Here is a 17,168-nt window from a genome sequence, read left to right as displayed (position 1 = left end):
TGTTCAGTCCTGTTTGACAGCGTGAAGAAAAGCGTGAAGACTATGAAAAGAGAGGAGCAAAAACTAAAATTAACCACTTCTACAATGATCTGGTCTGTTAGCACATTCTTTTTTTTGAACTAGTTTACCAAATGTATAAAAGCAAAAATCAGCACTGGTAAAAAAGATGATCCTCTGTACTTGAAAACGGTTTCCTATTTTAAGATGTCTCACAAAATAAATTGTTTACATTTGCTCACATTACACCAGATTTAAAAGTGAAGACAAATGAAATGTGCAGATGACACAAGTGACACTACAGGCAGGTGTTTGTGTAGCCTGATGAAAATCTACGAACATGACTCAGAACCTACAGAGCTAAAATAAAAGAACTGAAATGAAAGAGCAAACCTGATTCGTGGCAGCAGATTCAGCGAAAGGAACATTGGTGACTGGGGTCGAGGCCGACGAAACAGTGGAGGTGGTGGCACCGTGCATCATGGGAACTTTTATTCAGGCAGTCAGACGAAAGACAGAGGACGAGGATATGGTCGGGGAGGAGGGGGAACAGGAATGATATGGTTACCATGGCAAATGTGTAGGGTCAAAAGTCATGGCACAAGTCAAGTGATATTGCCAGGATGAGAACTTATCAAGACACATGCAAAAAAAATAAGAGATAAAGGAAATTTCATATTTAATTCGCCAAACTATTAGAAAACAAAAGAAAATGTATTGTTCACCAACAAACAAGGCAATATACAGTCATACAATGTAATCAGACTGTATCTGATAATTGTATTTATGGACAGAGTATGTATATGAAGGGAGCAAATGATCAATTAGAGTAAAAATTTAGGTCACAGTTAGAATGGGACAGTATCTCCTCTGTATCTCTTCTTTACAAGTAGCACTGTAAGCTGAACATCGTTTGGCCAAAGCTTAGAAATTGTCTGGAAATGAATTATGATATTTACAGTGAATGCAACATGTTGTAAAATTTAGACATCTCTTGGTCTGTTGATTATCACCAAATACTGGGGTATAAGAAAGATACGAAAGAGTGGATCTCGGTGAATTCTGGGATACATAGAGAGAAAAGTGTTACTAATAGATGTGTTAATCAAGCGTGGGTTAATTTAATTTACAGTAGCCAGAAAAAACAAAACAAAATAATAGTTTTTTTTCTTACTGGAACTGGAAAGACAAGAAAAACTTTCAATTAACCCTTGGCTGTATTTCAGAACTTGATATTTTAGAGAAATTGAATTTTTAAAAGAGAAAAACAGAACTCTTTAAAAATTCATAACCTTGTTTAATTCATCCAGATCTGATCCCTGTTTGTAGTTACAACTATTATAAAGCTTAATATGATCAATTATATACACCACATATCATCATTTAAAGTGGAGATATGGAATTTTTTCTTTCTTATTTTTCATTCTTTTCCCTGTTCCTTATTTTTCTTTTGAGTTTCTATAGTTTTCATAATGATTATATCAATATCCGTTTTTGTTATTTATGTTTTTTCTATATTTCTACTAGGTATAATTTGTACCACTGTATTTTCTTTGGTGACTTGTAATAAAGGTGTAGCTTAGATGAACTAGGTGGAACACACTTTCAAAATTGTGGGTGTTAGACAAAAATGAAAGAAAAGCACAAAGTCACACTAAATCAAGGATGCTCCTATATATATTCTCTATTCTCAGCACAAGACATCGGGGAACGAAATTTCAATATTTGCAACAAGCACTTTAAACACTTTTCTGCCTGTTCTACTCTTTGTTTTTTCTGCCAGTGAAATATTTTCATAATGTGGTAATACAACCCCAATTCCAAAGAATTTGGGACGATGTGTAAAACATAAATAAAAACAGAATGCAATGTTTTGCAAATCTCATCCACCCATATTTTATTGACAGTAGAACATGAAAAACATGTTGTTCATGTTCTATTGTGAATAAAATATGGGTCAGTTTTATTTAGGTTTTACACATCGTTCCAAGCTCTTTGGAATTGGGGATGTATTTCTTTTGCAATATCAGCATGCAACAGTGGCAAATGAACTATGGCTGGAGAACACAAAGACCAGTCAGGAAATGTATACAGAGAGGTGGTCTGTCTCACATACAAACACACCTATGTACACATGCACAGACGCACACGGCATCTTCCTTTGTGTGTTTGTGTGAGTGAATATTTCAGACCAAAAGTATCACAGATGACTAGCCTGATTCACTGGTGTAGATTCTAGAATTCACACATGTCAAAAGAGTAAACTGTTCAAAATTCATCTGCAATATTTATTCTGATACAAAATTTTAAATTGCTTTCTAGAATTGAAAACTCAGAAACACTATTCCACACGTATGACCTTAACTGAGACCTGCTTAGACTAGTTTCCAGAAAATTTAAACGGGTTATAAGTCCTACAGCATAAGCTATAGGGCGTCCCCTCACCACTGAATCCAGGCACTGAGAAAAGCAGTAAAGGTTTTGCCTGCAGTTGCTCCCCTTACTCTTTTCCCAGCAGCCTTCTGCTGCCAGTGTGGCCTGGCTTTACATTAGCCCTACAAGAAACCGTAGCAGAGCTTACTGCCAGAACGTCAACTGCTGGCCCTCTTCCAGTTTCCCTGGGCTACTAGAGCTTGCTATACCTGTCCACACACGCAGCACATATACAGAAGCACATCGTACACGCACCACAGCATGAACTTTTAAAACATATCTATTCTTTTGAGGCACCTCTGTGTCCGGTGCATTTATATATTTATAATTTTGAACAAACAAACCAAAAACACCAGGTGTTCTTAACATCTGTTTAAACAATGATCTATTGGATGCATTTCAAGTGCCACAGTTTTTTATGATAATTATACTGAAGGGGTATGAATAAGGGCATGAAAATAGTCTCTGAAACATAGTTTTAGCTGACTGGCAACAGTTTTTCCTCTCATCAGAGATTAATTCACCGGCTTTCAGCTTGCCCCTTCCAGGCCACAGCAGCGGAACGTGTTCTGCACATTGATCTGGCACGAGTTTTTACGCTGGATGCCCTTCCTGCCGCCAACCTCCAATTTGGAAGGTGGCCCTTGGTGCTGGTGGGTGGGTGGGGCCACAGCTGGAGGGGTGAGATTCAAACCGGCTGCCTTCTGTATCCCAACCCAATGCTCTACCATTGAGCCACCAGGCCCCCATTGTCAGAGAATCATTCAGTAATGCTTATAATAACATTCTGTTTACAGTAGTTACCAATGGCTCCTGCAGTCACCACGCACAGAGCCATCTGTCACATTATCTCACATTATGTATGGACACATGCAATAAATTACAACCTAGAAATGCATAATAATTGACAAGAAGCAAACCAATAGAAAAACAAAACAAGGACAAAGAGTTGTCATAAAGAACAAGGTGTGACTGACAACAGCAGGTAAAAGCAATTTAACAGGTTCGGGCTGAGTGCAGGCAACACAAGTGGCATTAAGGCTTTGACATTGACTGCACACATGCCAACACACAAAAACAAGTTGTTGATTAGTGACAGAGGAGAGCATAAATATCAACTGCTTTCGGCTGATTCACAGACATCAAGAGTTTTATTATTATAATGTAAGAAGAAACCAAGAAACCAACAAAGCATGTATTTTTATAATGTGTTTTTTTATATATTTAAATGTTCTTTGTTCCTGTTTTACTTTCTTTGTTTACACTGCCAGCTGCCAATTTTCTTTACTTACTCTACAAAACAGACTAAATGACCAATTAATGTAACTATATTCCTACATAATGGCATTTTAATTGTTTTTTATTGTCTGTTGTTTTGTTTCTACTACAATATGTGTTTTCTAACTCTCCATCAGACGTCAAACATCTGTGTAGCAAATGAAAGCCACACGGCAGTGGAAGGAAGAGAAATGTGCCATGTTAAAAGTTCAAAGCTGAGCCATTGAACTTTAGAAATGCCTTCCATAGACACAGCATGCACACTGTTCTGTTGCTACTACACATGCAACTCCCTGTATCAAACAATATTAACATTTTGCCAAGACTTTGTGTTTGACTGCCTGGAGACCTTCTGAATGGAGTTCCAGGGGTCCATGACCACATATTTAGTCCTTACATGTATTAACATTGGATGCATGTTTCAGTGTTGCTTGTGTGTGAAGACTCACCAGTGGGGATGAAGGCTGGTTGCTGGAGCTGCATGTTAGCCAATGCTTGCTGGTAGTGAAACATGCTGGGGTTGAAGACAGTGGCAGCAGCTCCATTGCTCTTTTCTAAGATTGGCCTCTTGGTCAGTGGCTGCATAGCCCCTGGCGGCAGAGCCTGGTCAGGAAGAAAACCAGAGAAAGAAAAAGATGAGATAACTTTAAACACTGGCTCCTGTGGGCTACTTAACTTCTCCCCTCAAAAAACAAACTGCGTTGCCTCGTGTAATCTTACAGTAAATATAATTTTTTCTCTATAAATGCTCTTTACACTCCAGCTGTGGTGACCTTGTACTCATGGGATAAGCCCAGAGGACAAAAAAAAAAAAGAAAAAAAATAACCCAAATACAAAAAACACGTTTCTGTTTACCACCACAAGGGGACACTGCAGTATCCAAGATTAGTTGAAGTGATGTAGGCCAGCTCAGAGGTCAGGCCAAGAGCAAAATGGGATTTCTATTACTTTATTCTGTATTAGTTCTAGTGCTGAAATTTCAAACTGCAGTGGAAGATACCTAAGAAAAGCTTTTTTTTTAAATTAAATAATACATTTTAAAAATTATTATTATTAAATAATTAGACTACAAATTAATACAAAATTAATTACATTTCTTAAATTGAAAGATAAACATAGTGCTAAAGAACCTGCAATTACCTCGCATTACTTTTGGTCATTTTTGAAAAATAGCACCACACTACGCTTATCTTTTTCTCTCGGCCTTCCATGCTACTCCGGAGCTGCTGACTCTGAGCTCACTCTGAGCAGCGGAGTGAGAATTGAGGCACTGCTTGACTTAAACTCTGAGATCTGATAGGCTGCAATAATCATGTGACATGAAGGACCATCTAAAATACCCCAGGGCTAGCTGTCACACATAAATCTGATGCCTAAAACGCTCAAAAGTAAAAACAAATTGCAAGTTGTATTAGCACAGCGGTTTTATGTATCAACTCCAAAACATCTTCCAGCGGGTACTGAAGTATTGATAACAGGATGTCGATAGGCCCCTCCCTACACAGAGTACAAAAGCTAAATGGATATCACAACGCATGGTGTTTCTAGTTTCCTTTTATTTTACTGTTTTGTTTCCAGTACTGCGTACCTCGTTTTTTTGCACCAGAGCTGCAGAATGACTGAAGTTACAGCTGATCAAAATGCTAACTTTAGCTCTCATAGCTTGCTTCACTGATACAGGTTTAGACACATGTACAGAGGAAGGCATAATAAAAACCCTAATCCCTAGCCTACTTATCAAATTTCATGTTGCCTGAGGGATACTATCAAACCCTCATTCATCAATGCATCTATAAACCAACACCCAAACACACGCACACAAAAAAAAGATTCTCTATTGATTCACTGCTGATATAATGAAACTTGACTTGGAACTTTTGAGAATGTGATCACTGTATTGTTATACATTGTTATGTGTTATGTATTGTTATTCATAAAATAGTCAGCCTGTCAACTGATATTCAGTTTTTATAAAAAGAACACAAAGTACTCCATATTTTTTAATGCTGCAGTGTTAGGAAGGCCTCACCAAAGATGCGGATGCTGTGTTTTGACTGGCTTGGTGCTGTGCAGCCTTGATCCTGGCCTGCAGGTGAGCCGGGGGATGGAAGTACTTGCACTTATCTCTGCTGCAGCGGCCCTTGATGTAGTCCATGCAGACAATGACCGAGTTCTCGCTGCAGTCCACCATACCGGCCTCCAGAGGGTGAGCGTAGCGACAGTCACTCTCTCCCCGCGTGCAGTTACCACGCTGGAATTCTCGGCAAACCTGACAGGGCCAGTGGGAGCAACAATCAACATTTACCTTTCATCACACTTTGGCCAAACATAGAAACTCAACAACTGCATGCACTCTGCCTACCTCCAGCTTGTCTGTGCGAATATGTTTTTGTGTGGAGGTGCCATTGCCCATGCCTGCCAAGCCAGTGGGACTCCCAGGGACCAGCAGGGGAGTACTGGGCAGTAGTTCAGGCATCAAGCCCATGCCTGGGCCCATGTGGCTCAGATATGGACTGAACACCATACTAGGGCTAGTTGCCAGGGAGGGCGTTACTGGGAATGTTGTCTGAGGGAAAGAGAGATAAGAGAAACAAAATAACAAGTTATGGCAGAGATTTCACCAGCTTTAGGAGAAGAGCTGGTGGTAATAGAAAACTCTTTGTTTTACACTACCTTTTTTAGAGTTACCTTCAGCTACACAATTACCTTCTGAATAATAAACATTTTGAAAATGTACATAGTGTACAAAATATTGTACATGTCATTTTTGACATTCAGGCTTTGGTTTGAATAATTGTTAGATATTCTATCCAGTTCTTTGCTGTAGGTGAAAAAAAAATCATTTTGAAGACTTTTACCAAAATATTATGCTGAAAAATAAAATCCCACATGGTATAAACTAATTGATCATTTTGGATGTTTAATTATATTGTGCCATAGCAATAGGTTATATTTGGCTGGGATTTGTAAAAATATTTTCAGTGTAAATTCACAAAAAGCCAAAGCCAATGAGTTTGCCTGTTATCTTAAAAAAAAGACAGTGGTTTCATCCTTCTCCTTTTGTTGTAAGAGACAAGAAAAATGTCCAGCAAATTTCACCTACAGACATGACTGGTGGCACTTAAAGAGAGAGCTCCGTTATCCCACTATTGAAAATAACCACCACCCAGCTGTTGGCTACAGAATCACTCACAGAATGAGTGCACAATAGTATTTCTGTGTTAGCCCTTTGCACACATTACATTAATTAAAAGCTTTCAGTAAGGGCGGCTCACTATGGGCTGTAGCTGTGCTCCAGGTAGCATGAATTGCATCTGTTGAGCCAACATGGCTGCCGCTGCCTTCTGCTGGATCAGGTTGTTCCTCCCATTAATCTCCAGCTGGGTTTTCAGGTGTGGAGGTGGGTGCAGGTATTTGCAGTTCTCACGTGCACATCGCCCCTGAGGGATCGAAGAAGAAGAGGAAAATAAGTCTGCAGGCAGACAGGGTTTCACTTAAGGCAGGTGAAGCCACATAACAGGGAGATGAGAATAATATAACAGAAATGCTAAATCAATCAGGGATCAATCAGGACACAACTAACAAAGATCACTCAACACCAATGATAAGCAGCAAAGGATCTAAGTTTAGCAGAGGATAAATTCATATAATCAAGTACAATTTGTTAAACTAAACAAAAATATAATAAAGTGTGTTAGAGTGTGAACACTCTGAGAACTGCATCTTGTAATTTCTGGTGAAATAAAGTACTAATGAAGCCTCCAAAGAGCTAATGCTGCATAATTCATGAGTAATGTGCAGCCACGTTGTAAGTGTTCATGCCATTAAATGTGTGCTTTGCTGGAATCAACAATCTGTGCAAAATAGAAATGTAAGAAAAGCTGCTTTGCTCATTCAAAGCTATATCTTATTTTTATGGACAAATGCACATAGCAATCACACACACAATCACAAATAAAAAAAGTGTTCATTTTAGTAGCATTAAAACTTTCACTAGATAAATGAGCAATTTTTAAAGATATGAAAACAAATGCTCAACTCCCACAATCCCATGCTGCAGTTGCTGTATCTCTGCCTCTGAGTTGTTCGTCCAATAAATAAGCTGCTTTTCAGAAAGAGGAACAAATATTGCTATAAGTGACTGACTGCAGCAAATGTACTTGTTCAGTTTATAGAAGAGTAAAATGGGATTAGATGGAGAACTTCTCTATAACACTGCGATATTTTATAATATTAGCAGTTTTCCCCTATATGACAACTTTTCAATATACAATACTGGGTACTGTACTGGTAGCAAAAGTATTCAAATCCTTGACTTAGAGCAACTCTCATGACAATGTATCAAATGACAATATGAAAACAATGTTGGATAATTTGCAGTGAACCTACAGCTGATTTTCACAGACACAGTTGGAAAGTAGCTGATGAATATAGTGGCTAAAGAGTATTTTATTTCCCAAAGAGACAAATAATAATCAAGGCAAGGGCTAAAATTTGTGAATGGTGAACTCTCAAAGTTTTCTGAAACTTGTGTTATTCACTCAGAGCCAGAGACTCCAAAATGAAAGCTAATATGGCTTTGTAATACTTTTAAGTAAATGTTTGCTAACAAGTTTGTCTTATCAACTTAGAAGGTGATCATATGTCAATGCAATGTTATCAACTTGCTGATGCTGCTTTTTATGTGAGCATAAAAATTAGTTATTACAACTTCACACTGTAAGAACACTGTGTTACAAATAAAATGCACTGAACATGTTATTTAGCAAAAGTATTATGAAATAAATTGGTAACGCTTTAGATTACAGTGCAGTGCAGTGAATATACTGTGTACTTATTAGTAACAACAATGTACTTCCACAGTACCAATGTACACATATTTGTTACTTGATAACAATAAGCAAATGTTGGGGAATAAAAGGGTAACAAGATGCGAATAGGAAAAATACATACAGTGTAAGTATTTTGTAGTTAAAGGGTACTTATTAAATATTACACGATAGGTACAAATACTTACAGTGTAGCTAAACAATACTTACTTTATTTAAAAGTAAAACTACTTTATCCAGAAAGTGTCCTGTAAGTGGTACACAACTATATGTTTATATTAGATAGCATTATACTTTTAAATAATGTGTAGCTATGATGGCTTGCAAACTGCAGAAGTATCAAACAAATGTAATGGAGTAAAACAAACAAAAAATAAGACTCTATATAGTAATACCAAATCTATAAAACGTGTAAATCTTTGCTTCAGTACAGTACTTGAGTTAATGCACTAGTAAATAAATGTAGTCACACATAATGGGAAGAACATTTCTATCGAACACTCACAACATCTGGATCAATATGTTCAGGTAACTACTTCTAGTTATTAGTGGGAGAGCTGTAAGCACAGCTCTCACACTATTGAGATCCTTTTCTTTATTATTAGTGGGAGAGCTGTAAGCACAGCTCTCACACTATTGAGATCCTTTTCTTTATTATTATTAGTGTGATTGCTTTCAGCAATCACACTATTGTTGTTTCCAGTATTTAATTTTATTATTATTATTATTATTATTATTATTATTACGGATTCTTCCGTTGATTTTCGGCGTGCTGTAAGTCCTGAATGCTAAAAGCTGCAAACATGGTTCCAACTGTAATATGTTAAGCATGGTTGGGAGAGGTGTGCTCACTACCTTGTGTGCTGTCAGCTAATGTACTGTAATTATTATGAATATTAATATTAATTTTTTTTTGAATGGAAAGTCTATGGGAGTGATGTTTAAACTGCAATATCTCAAAAACTACACATGGTAGCATGATGAAGCTTTGTGTAGTGCTGTCCCATGATGAAGTGCTTCACATGTTACAGCGTGGGCTCTATAGCGCCACCGTGTGGTCAGTTACCAGCATGTTTATGTTAGTTGTTTTGACATGCAACTAGTCCTACACGCTTACAGCTAGAAACATGGTTCCAACTGTAACATGTTAAGTACAGTTAGGAGAGTTGATGTATTACTCTGTGGGCTGACAGCTGATGTACAATAATTATTATGAATATTTGTATGATTTGTTTTTTGCCGTCTATGAGAGCAATCTTCACATGGCTGTATCTCGGAAACTACACGTGATATTGTTATGAAACTTTGACCCATGCTGCCCCATGATGAAATGCTTCACATGTTACAGTATTGGCTCTCTAGCGCCACCGTGTGGTCAGTTATTTAACTTGTTTTTTAACTCAAAAAATTTGTTTTTTCTTTCTGATTTCACTTCTATATTGTACAGGGCCTTTAGTACTACCACGTGCACCATCTGGCGGCCGTTCGCGGTACTGCAACTGTTTCGATCTTTTTTTTTTAAGCTAATGCAATGACTGACTTGAATGAAACTTTACAAATATGTGCAGGACACTGCCCTAAACACGCATGTTAAACGTTTCTCCACTGTGGGCTGCTATTGTGGGTGTTTTTTTTTTTTTTTTTTGGTATTTTATCCTCAGAACTTCATTAGTGTTGAGAGGGCAAGATGGCAACAGTTGATTCCTTTGGACAGGCTGCCATCTGCTGGAGAGTTGGTGAATAGCAAGTGAAAACTTCTTCATTGTTTCATGTGCTTTCACTAGTTGTTCAATATTTTAAAAAACTACACATGCTACAGTGTTGCCTGTCGCTTCTACAACGTTCAGAGCTGCAGATTCGGCGATGGCTGCAGCAGGTGCAGCGGCTGGCTTTCAGCAATCACACGCATTTTGCCATTTCTGCAGGAAATGCCCATTCTAGTTATTAGTGTGATTGCTTTCAGCAATCACACTATTGTTGTTTCCAGTATTTAATTTTATTATTATTATTATTATTATTATTATTATTATTCCGTATTCTTCCGCCCGTTTTTCGGCGTGCTGTAAGTCCTGAATGCTAAAAGCTGCAAACATGGTTCCAACTGTAATATGTTAAGCATGGTTGGGAGAGGTGTGCTCACTACCCTATGTGCTGTCAGCTAATGTACTGTAATTATTATGAATATTAATATGATATTTTTTTTGAATGGAAAGTCTATGGGAGTGATGTTTAAACTGCAATATCTCAAAAACTACACATGGTAGCATGATGCAGCTTTGTGGGATGCTGTCCCATGATGAAGTGCTTCACATGTTACAGCGTGGGCTCTATAGCGCCACCGTGTGGTCAGTTACCAGCATGTTTATGTTAGTTGTTTTGACATGCAACTAGTCCTACACGCTTACAGCTAGAAACATGGTTCCAACTGTAATATGTTAAGTACAGTTAGGAGAGTAGATGTATTACTCTGTGGGCTGACAGCTGATGTACAATAATTGTTATGAATATTTGTATGATTTTTATTTTGCATTGCCGTCTATGAGAGCAATCTTCACACGGCTATATCTCGGAAACTATGCGTGATATTGTTATGAAACTTTGACCCATGATGCCCCATGATGAAATGCTTCACATGTTACAGTGTGGGCTCTCTAGCGCCACCGTGTGGTCAGTTATCAGCATGTTTATGTTAGTTGTTTTGACATGCTACTACTCCTACACGCTTACAGCTAGAAACATGGTTCCAACTGTAACATGTTAAGTACAGTTAGGAGAGTTGATGTATTACTCTGTGGGCTGACAGCTGATGTACAATAATTATTATGAATATTTGTATGATTAGTTTTTTGCCGTCTATGAGAGCAATCTTCACATGGCTGTATCTCGGAAACTACACGTGATATTGTTATGAAACTTTGACTCATGATGCCCCATGATGAAATGCTTCACATGTTACAGTGTGGGCTCTCTAGCGCCACCGTGTGGTCAGTTATTTAACTCGTTTTTTAACTCCTAAAAATTGTTTTTTTTTTTTCTGATTTCACTTCTATGTTGTACAGGGCCTTTAGTACTACCACGTGCGCCACCTGGCGGCCGTTCGCGGTACTGCAACTGTTTCAATCTTTTTTTTTAAGCTAATGCAATGACTGACTTGAATGAAACTTTACAAATATGTGCAGGACACTGCCCTAAACACGCGTGTTAAACGTTTATCCACTGGGGGGCGCTATTGTGGGTGTTTTTTTTTTTTGGTATTTTATCCTCAGAACTTCATTAGTGTTGAGAGGGCAAGATGGCAACAGTTGATTCCTTTGGACAGGCTGCCATCTGCTGGAGAGTTGGTGAATAACAATTGAAAACTTCTTCATTGTTTCATGAGCTTTCACTAGTTGTTTAATATTTTAAAAAACTACACATGTTACAGTGTTGCCTGTTGCTTCTACAACTTTCAGAGCTGCAGATTCGGCGATGGCTGCAGCAGGTGCAGCGGCTGGCTTTCAGCAATCACACGCATTTTCTGCAGGAAATGCCCATTCTAGTTATTATTATTATTCCGTATTCTTCCGCCCGTTTTTCGGCATGCTAAAAGTCCTAAGTGCTAAAAGCTGTAAACATGGTTCCAACTGTAATATGTTCAGCATGGTTGGGAGAGGTGTGCTATTACCCTGTGTGCTGATAGCTAATGTACTGTAATTATTATGAATATTAATATGAATTTTTTTTTGAATGGAAAGTCTATGGGAGTGATGTTTAAACTGCAATATCTCAAAAACTACACATGGTAGCATGATGCAGCTTTGTGGGATGCTGTCCCATGATGAAGTGCTGTAAGCACAGCTCTCACACTATTGAGATCCTTTTCTTTATTATTAGTGGGAGAGCTGTAAGCACAGCTCTCACACTATTGAGATCCTTTTCTTTATTATTATTATTAGTGGGAGAGCTGTAAGCACAGCTCTCACACTATTGAGATCCTTTTCTTTATTATTAGTGGGAGAGCTGTAAGCACAGCTCTCACACTATTGAGATCCTTTTCTTTATTATTATTATTATTATTAGTGGGAGAGCTGTAAGCACAGCTCTCATTAGTGGGAGAGCTGTAAGCACAGCTCTCACACTATTGAGATCCTTTTCTTTATTATTATTATTATTATTATTATAGCCCGTTTTTCGGTCGCTATCTAGTCCTAGACGGTTTGTCGTAGAAACTTCGTTCCACTTCCTAAACGTAGGTCCCTTTTAGGACAGGGGTGGTATTACTTTTCTCATTAATAACTTTTATACTTTTTATTATATTTCACTTTTTATGAACTTTTTTTCCCATAGAAAATGAATGGAAGGCACTTAAAATTTCCCTTCAACTTGCCACTTTTCATCTGCCTCTTGTGTCGTCATACTTTGGAGTAGAAACTTCATTTAAAGTTTATACGGGTCTAGTCCCTTTCAACTTTTTCTGGGTGGATCAGCTTCTTTCTATCTTTTATACTTTTTGAATAATCGCAGTTTTAGTTTTAGGCAACTTTTGGAGCTTTTTCAACTTTTCCATTAGTGTGTATTGCGGAATGTTGGAGCAGCTAGAGTGGGTGACATCACACGCACTCTAACTTTTCAGCTTCCACTTTTAGCAACTTTTTTCCTTCTTTTCCTTCTTTCCTTCAGTCAACTTTAATCTTACATAAACAAACTATACATCAGAATGTAGGTATTTTTGTGTTCTTTCAGTAAATGTAACTCTCATAGTCACAGGACTGACGGTTCTTTCTCCAAGTGTCCAGAAGCAGAGAGAGTGCCGTCAAAACTCCCATTGGAGCCCATTATAACAGAGGTTCTTAAATTCTAATCAAATCACAAACGGGGGGCTGTTTTAAAATCGCCACCACGCCTTCATTTTATGGAGTATCTTCAAATAAAGTACATCAGTGTGTTCATTGAAGCCTTTTGTCACTCACAGTTTTTGAATTGTTTCGATAGGACTAATACTTTTTCATATTTTGAGCATTTTGCGAGGCATAGTCTCAGCACTTTTCCAGCCTGCCTTTGCATTTGGCTCACATGACTCAGCAGGCAGGCAGCGGGCAGCAGTCATTGTCATGGTAACGGACACAGCTGCATGACGTCATGTAATCAGCCTCAGAGCTGTGTCCACACACTTTACCTGAGTTTTTCTCCCTCAACATACACAGTGGAGACACACACAGACACACACCCTCACAGATAGGAAACACACTTTCAGAATAAAAGCCTTTTATCATTCTTATTTTAATTATTTATCATTTAAATGCTAAAATGAGTTTGTTTTAAAGTCTCCCTACAGTGGACACACAAACTACCACACAGACACAGACAGGAAACACACTTTCAAATTAAAAGCTCTTTTCAACTTTTTTTTTTCAACAGTTTTTCAGCATTAAAATGGTTCCTTCATTTCTAAGTAGTTACTTCTAGCTTTTTTACTTTGCTTCTTTTTTTGTTTCTTTTAAATTTGGAAATATTTACCTTTTCCTTTGTTTCTTACTACTTCTTTCCACTTTTGTTAATCAAGTTGTTGCTTTTTCACTTCTTCCTTTACACTTTTAAAAGCAACTTTTTTCCTTTGCTTCTTTCTTTGTTTCTTTTACCTTTGGGAAAATTTACCTTTTCCTTTGTTTCTTACTACTTCTTTCCACTTTTGTTAATCAAGTTGTTGCTTTTCTTACTTTTTTCTTTACACTTTCAATAGCAACTTTTTACTTTGCTTCTTTTTCTGTTTCTTTACACTTTAAATATCAACTTTTTACTTATTTACTTCCTCCATTGTTACTTTCTACTTTTTTCTTTTCTGAATTCAACTTTTCCTGGGATTTTGGATTTTTTCCTTTTCTTGTCATCTTCTTTTTTCTCTTTTTGTTTGTATTTATCTCTCTTCAGCGTTTGCGGCTTTGAACGTGCAAACGCCTCTGCTCTCAGCAGCTTCTGAGCGGTCGGCCTCTACCGGGCGACTTAACAGCTCTCCCACGTAATTTCCTTGGAAATTGCCTTTTCTAGTTTCCTTGGAAATTGCCTTTTCTAGTTATTATTATTATAGCTCGTTTTTCGGTCGCTATCTAGTCCTAGACGGTTTGTCGTAGAAACTTCGTTCCACTTCCTAAACGTAGGTCCCTTTTAGGACAGGGGTGGTATTACTTTTCTCATTAATAACTTTTATACTTTTTATTATATTTCACTTTTTATGAACTTTTTTTCCCATAGAAAATGAATGGAAGGCACTTAAAATTTCCCTTCAACTTGCCACTTTTCATCTGCCTCTTGTGTCGTCATACTTTGGAGTAGAAACTTCATTTAAAGTTTATACGGGTCTAGTCCCTTTCAACTTTTTCTGGGTGGATCAGCTTCTTTCTATTTTTTATACTTTTTGAATAATCGCAGTTTTAGTTTTAGGCAACTTTTGGAGCTTTTTCAACTTTTCCATTAGTGTGTATTGCGGAATGTTGGAGCAGCTAGAGTGGGTGACATCACACGCACTCTAACATTTCAGCTTCCACTTTTAGCAACTTTTTTCCTTCTTTCCTTCAGTCAACTTTAATCTTACATACAAACAAACTATACATCAGAATGTAGGTATTTTTGTCTTCTTTCAGTAAATGTAACTCTCATAGTGACAGGACTGACGGTTCTTTCTCCAAGTGTCCAGAAGCAGAGAGAGTGCCGGCTGAAACTCCCATTGGAGCCCATTATAACAGAGGTTCTTAAATTCTAATCAAATCACAAACGGGGGGCTGTTTTAAAATCGCCACCACGCCTTCATTTTATGGAGTATCTTCAAATAAAGTACATCAGTGTGTTCATTGAAGCCTTTTGTCACTCACAGTTTTTGAATTGTTTCGATAGGACTAATACTTTTTCATATTTTGAGCATTTTGCGAGGCATAGTCTCAGCACTTTTCCAGCCTGCCTTTGCATTTGGCTCACATGACTCAGCAGGCGGGCAGCGGGCAGCAGTCATTGTCATGGTAACGGACACAGCTGCATGACGTCATGTAATCAGCCTCAGAGCTGTGTCCACACACTTTACCTGAGTTTTTCTCCCTCAACATACACAGTGGAGACACACACAGACACAAACACACACCCTCACAGACAGGAAATACCCTTTCAAAATAAAAGCCTTTCATAGTATTTTATCCACTTTTTAGCATTTAAATGCTAAAATGACTTTGTGGTGAAGTCTCTCTACACACACACCCTCACAGACAGGAAACACACTTTCAAAATAAAAGCCTTTCATCGTTCTTATTTTAATTATTTAGCATTTAAATGCTAAAATTAGTTTGTTTTGAAGTCTCATTACAGTGGACACACACAAACAACCACACAGACACAGACAGGAAACAAACTTTCAAATTAAAAGCTCATTTCAACTTTTTAACAGTTTTTCAGCATTAAAATCGTTCCTTCATTTCTAAGTAGTTACTTCTAGCTTTTTTCTTTACACTTTAATAGCAACTTTTTTACTTTGCTTCTTTGTTTCTTTTAACTTTGAATCTTTACCTTCTCCTTATTTCTTACTACTTCTTTTCACTTTTGTTAATCAAGTTGTTACTTTTTCACTTCTTACTTTTTTCTTTACACTTTTAATAGCAACTTTTTACTTTGCTTCTTTTTTTCTTTTAACTTTGAATATTTACCTTTTCCTTTGTTTCTTGCTACTTCTTTTCACTTTTGTTAATCAACTTGTTACTTTTTCACTTCTTACTTTTTTCTCTACACTTTTAATAGCAACTTTCTACTTTGCTTCTTTTTACTTTAAATATCAACTTTTTACTTATTTACTTCCATTGTTACTTTCTACTTTTTTTTTTCTTTTTCTGAATTCAACTTTTCTTGGGATATTGGATTTTTTCCTTTTATTGTCATCTTCTTCTTTCTCTTTTTGTTCGTATTTATCTCTCTTCAGCGTTTGCGGCTTTGAACGTGCAAACGCCTCTGCTCTCAGCAGCTTCTGAGCGGTCGGCCTCTACCGGGCGACTTAACAGCTCTCCCACGTAATTTCCTTGGAAATTGCCTTTTCTAGTTATTAGTGGGAGAGCTGTAAGCACAGCTCTCACACTATTGAGATCCTTTTCTTTATTGTTATTATTATTATTATTAGTGGGAGAGCTGTAACCACAGCTCTCACACTATTGAGATCCTTTTCTTTATTATTATTATTATTATTAGTGGGAGAGCTGTAAGCACAGCTCTCACACTATTGAGATCCTTTCTCTTTATTATTATTATTATTATTTTTATTTCGCCGTTTTTCGGTCACTATCTCCTCCTAGACGGTTTGTCGTAGAAACTCCGTTCCACTTCCTAATCGTAGGTCTCTTTTAGGACATGTGGGCTATTACTTTTCTCATTAATAACTTTTATACTTTTTATTATATTTCACTTTTTATCAACTTTTCTTCCCATTGAAAATGAATGGAAGCCACTTAAAACTTCCCTTCAACTTGCCACTTTTCATCTGCCTCTTGTGTCGTCATACTTTGGAGTAGAAACTTCATTTAAAGTTTATACGGGTCTAGTCCCTTTCAACTTTTTCTGTGTTGATCAGCTTCTTTGTATCTTTTATACTTTTTGAATAATCGCAGTTTTAGTTTTAGGCAACT

At 37.4% G+C, this 17,168-nt stretch overlaps 1 protein-coding gene across 5 annotated transcripts in view; it reads right to left on the bottom strand.

The window, feature by feature from the left end:
• Positions 1–17,168, bottom strand: part of mbnl3 (muscleblind-like splicing regulator 3) — a 57,658-nt gene that overhangs the window by 7,312 nt on the left and 33,178 nt on the right. For 3 of the 5 annotated variants that reach the window (XR_010915283.1, XM_067517646.1, XM_067517648.1), the window contains exons 4-8: positions 6,985–7,149; positions 6,072–6,275; positions 5,739–5,978; positions 4,158–4,311; positions 391–485 (exon numbers count right to left, since the gene is read on the bottom strand). Coding sequence is in view for 4 of the 5 variants with exons in the window: in XM_067517646.1 (XP_067373747.1) it covers positions 391–485; positions 4,158–4,311; positions 5,739–5,978; positions 6,072–6,275; positions 6,985–7,149 (858 nt within the window). In the remaining variant the exon portion in view is untranslated. The remainder of the gene's footprint in view (positions 1–390; positions 486–4,157; positions 4,312–5,738; positions 5,979–6,071; positions 6,276–6,984; positions 7,150–17,168) is intronic. The other 2 variants (XM_067517644.1, XM_067517645.1) reach the window with 1 other exon arrangement.

Source organism: Channa argus, chromosome 10 (assembly GCF_033026475.1).
Source record: "Channa argus isolate prfri chromosome 10, Channa argus male v1.0, whole genome shotgun sequence".
Classification (NCBI taxonomy): Eukaryota; Metazoa; Chordata; class Actinopteri; order Anabantiformes; family Channidae; genus Channa; species Channa argus.
The sequence above is the reverse complement of the archived record's forward strand: the minus strand, read 5'-3'. Positions and strand labels throughout refer to the sequence as shown.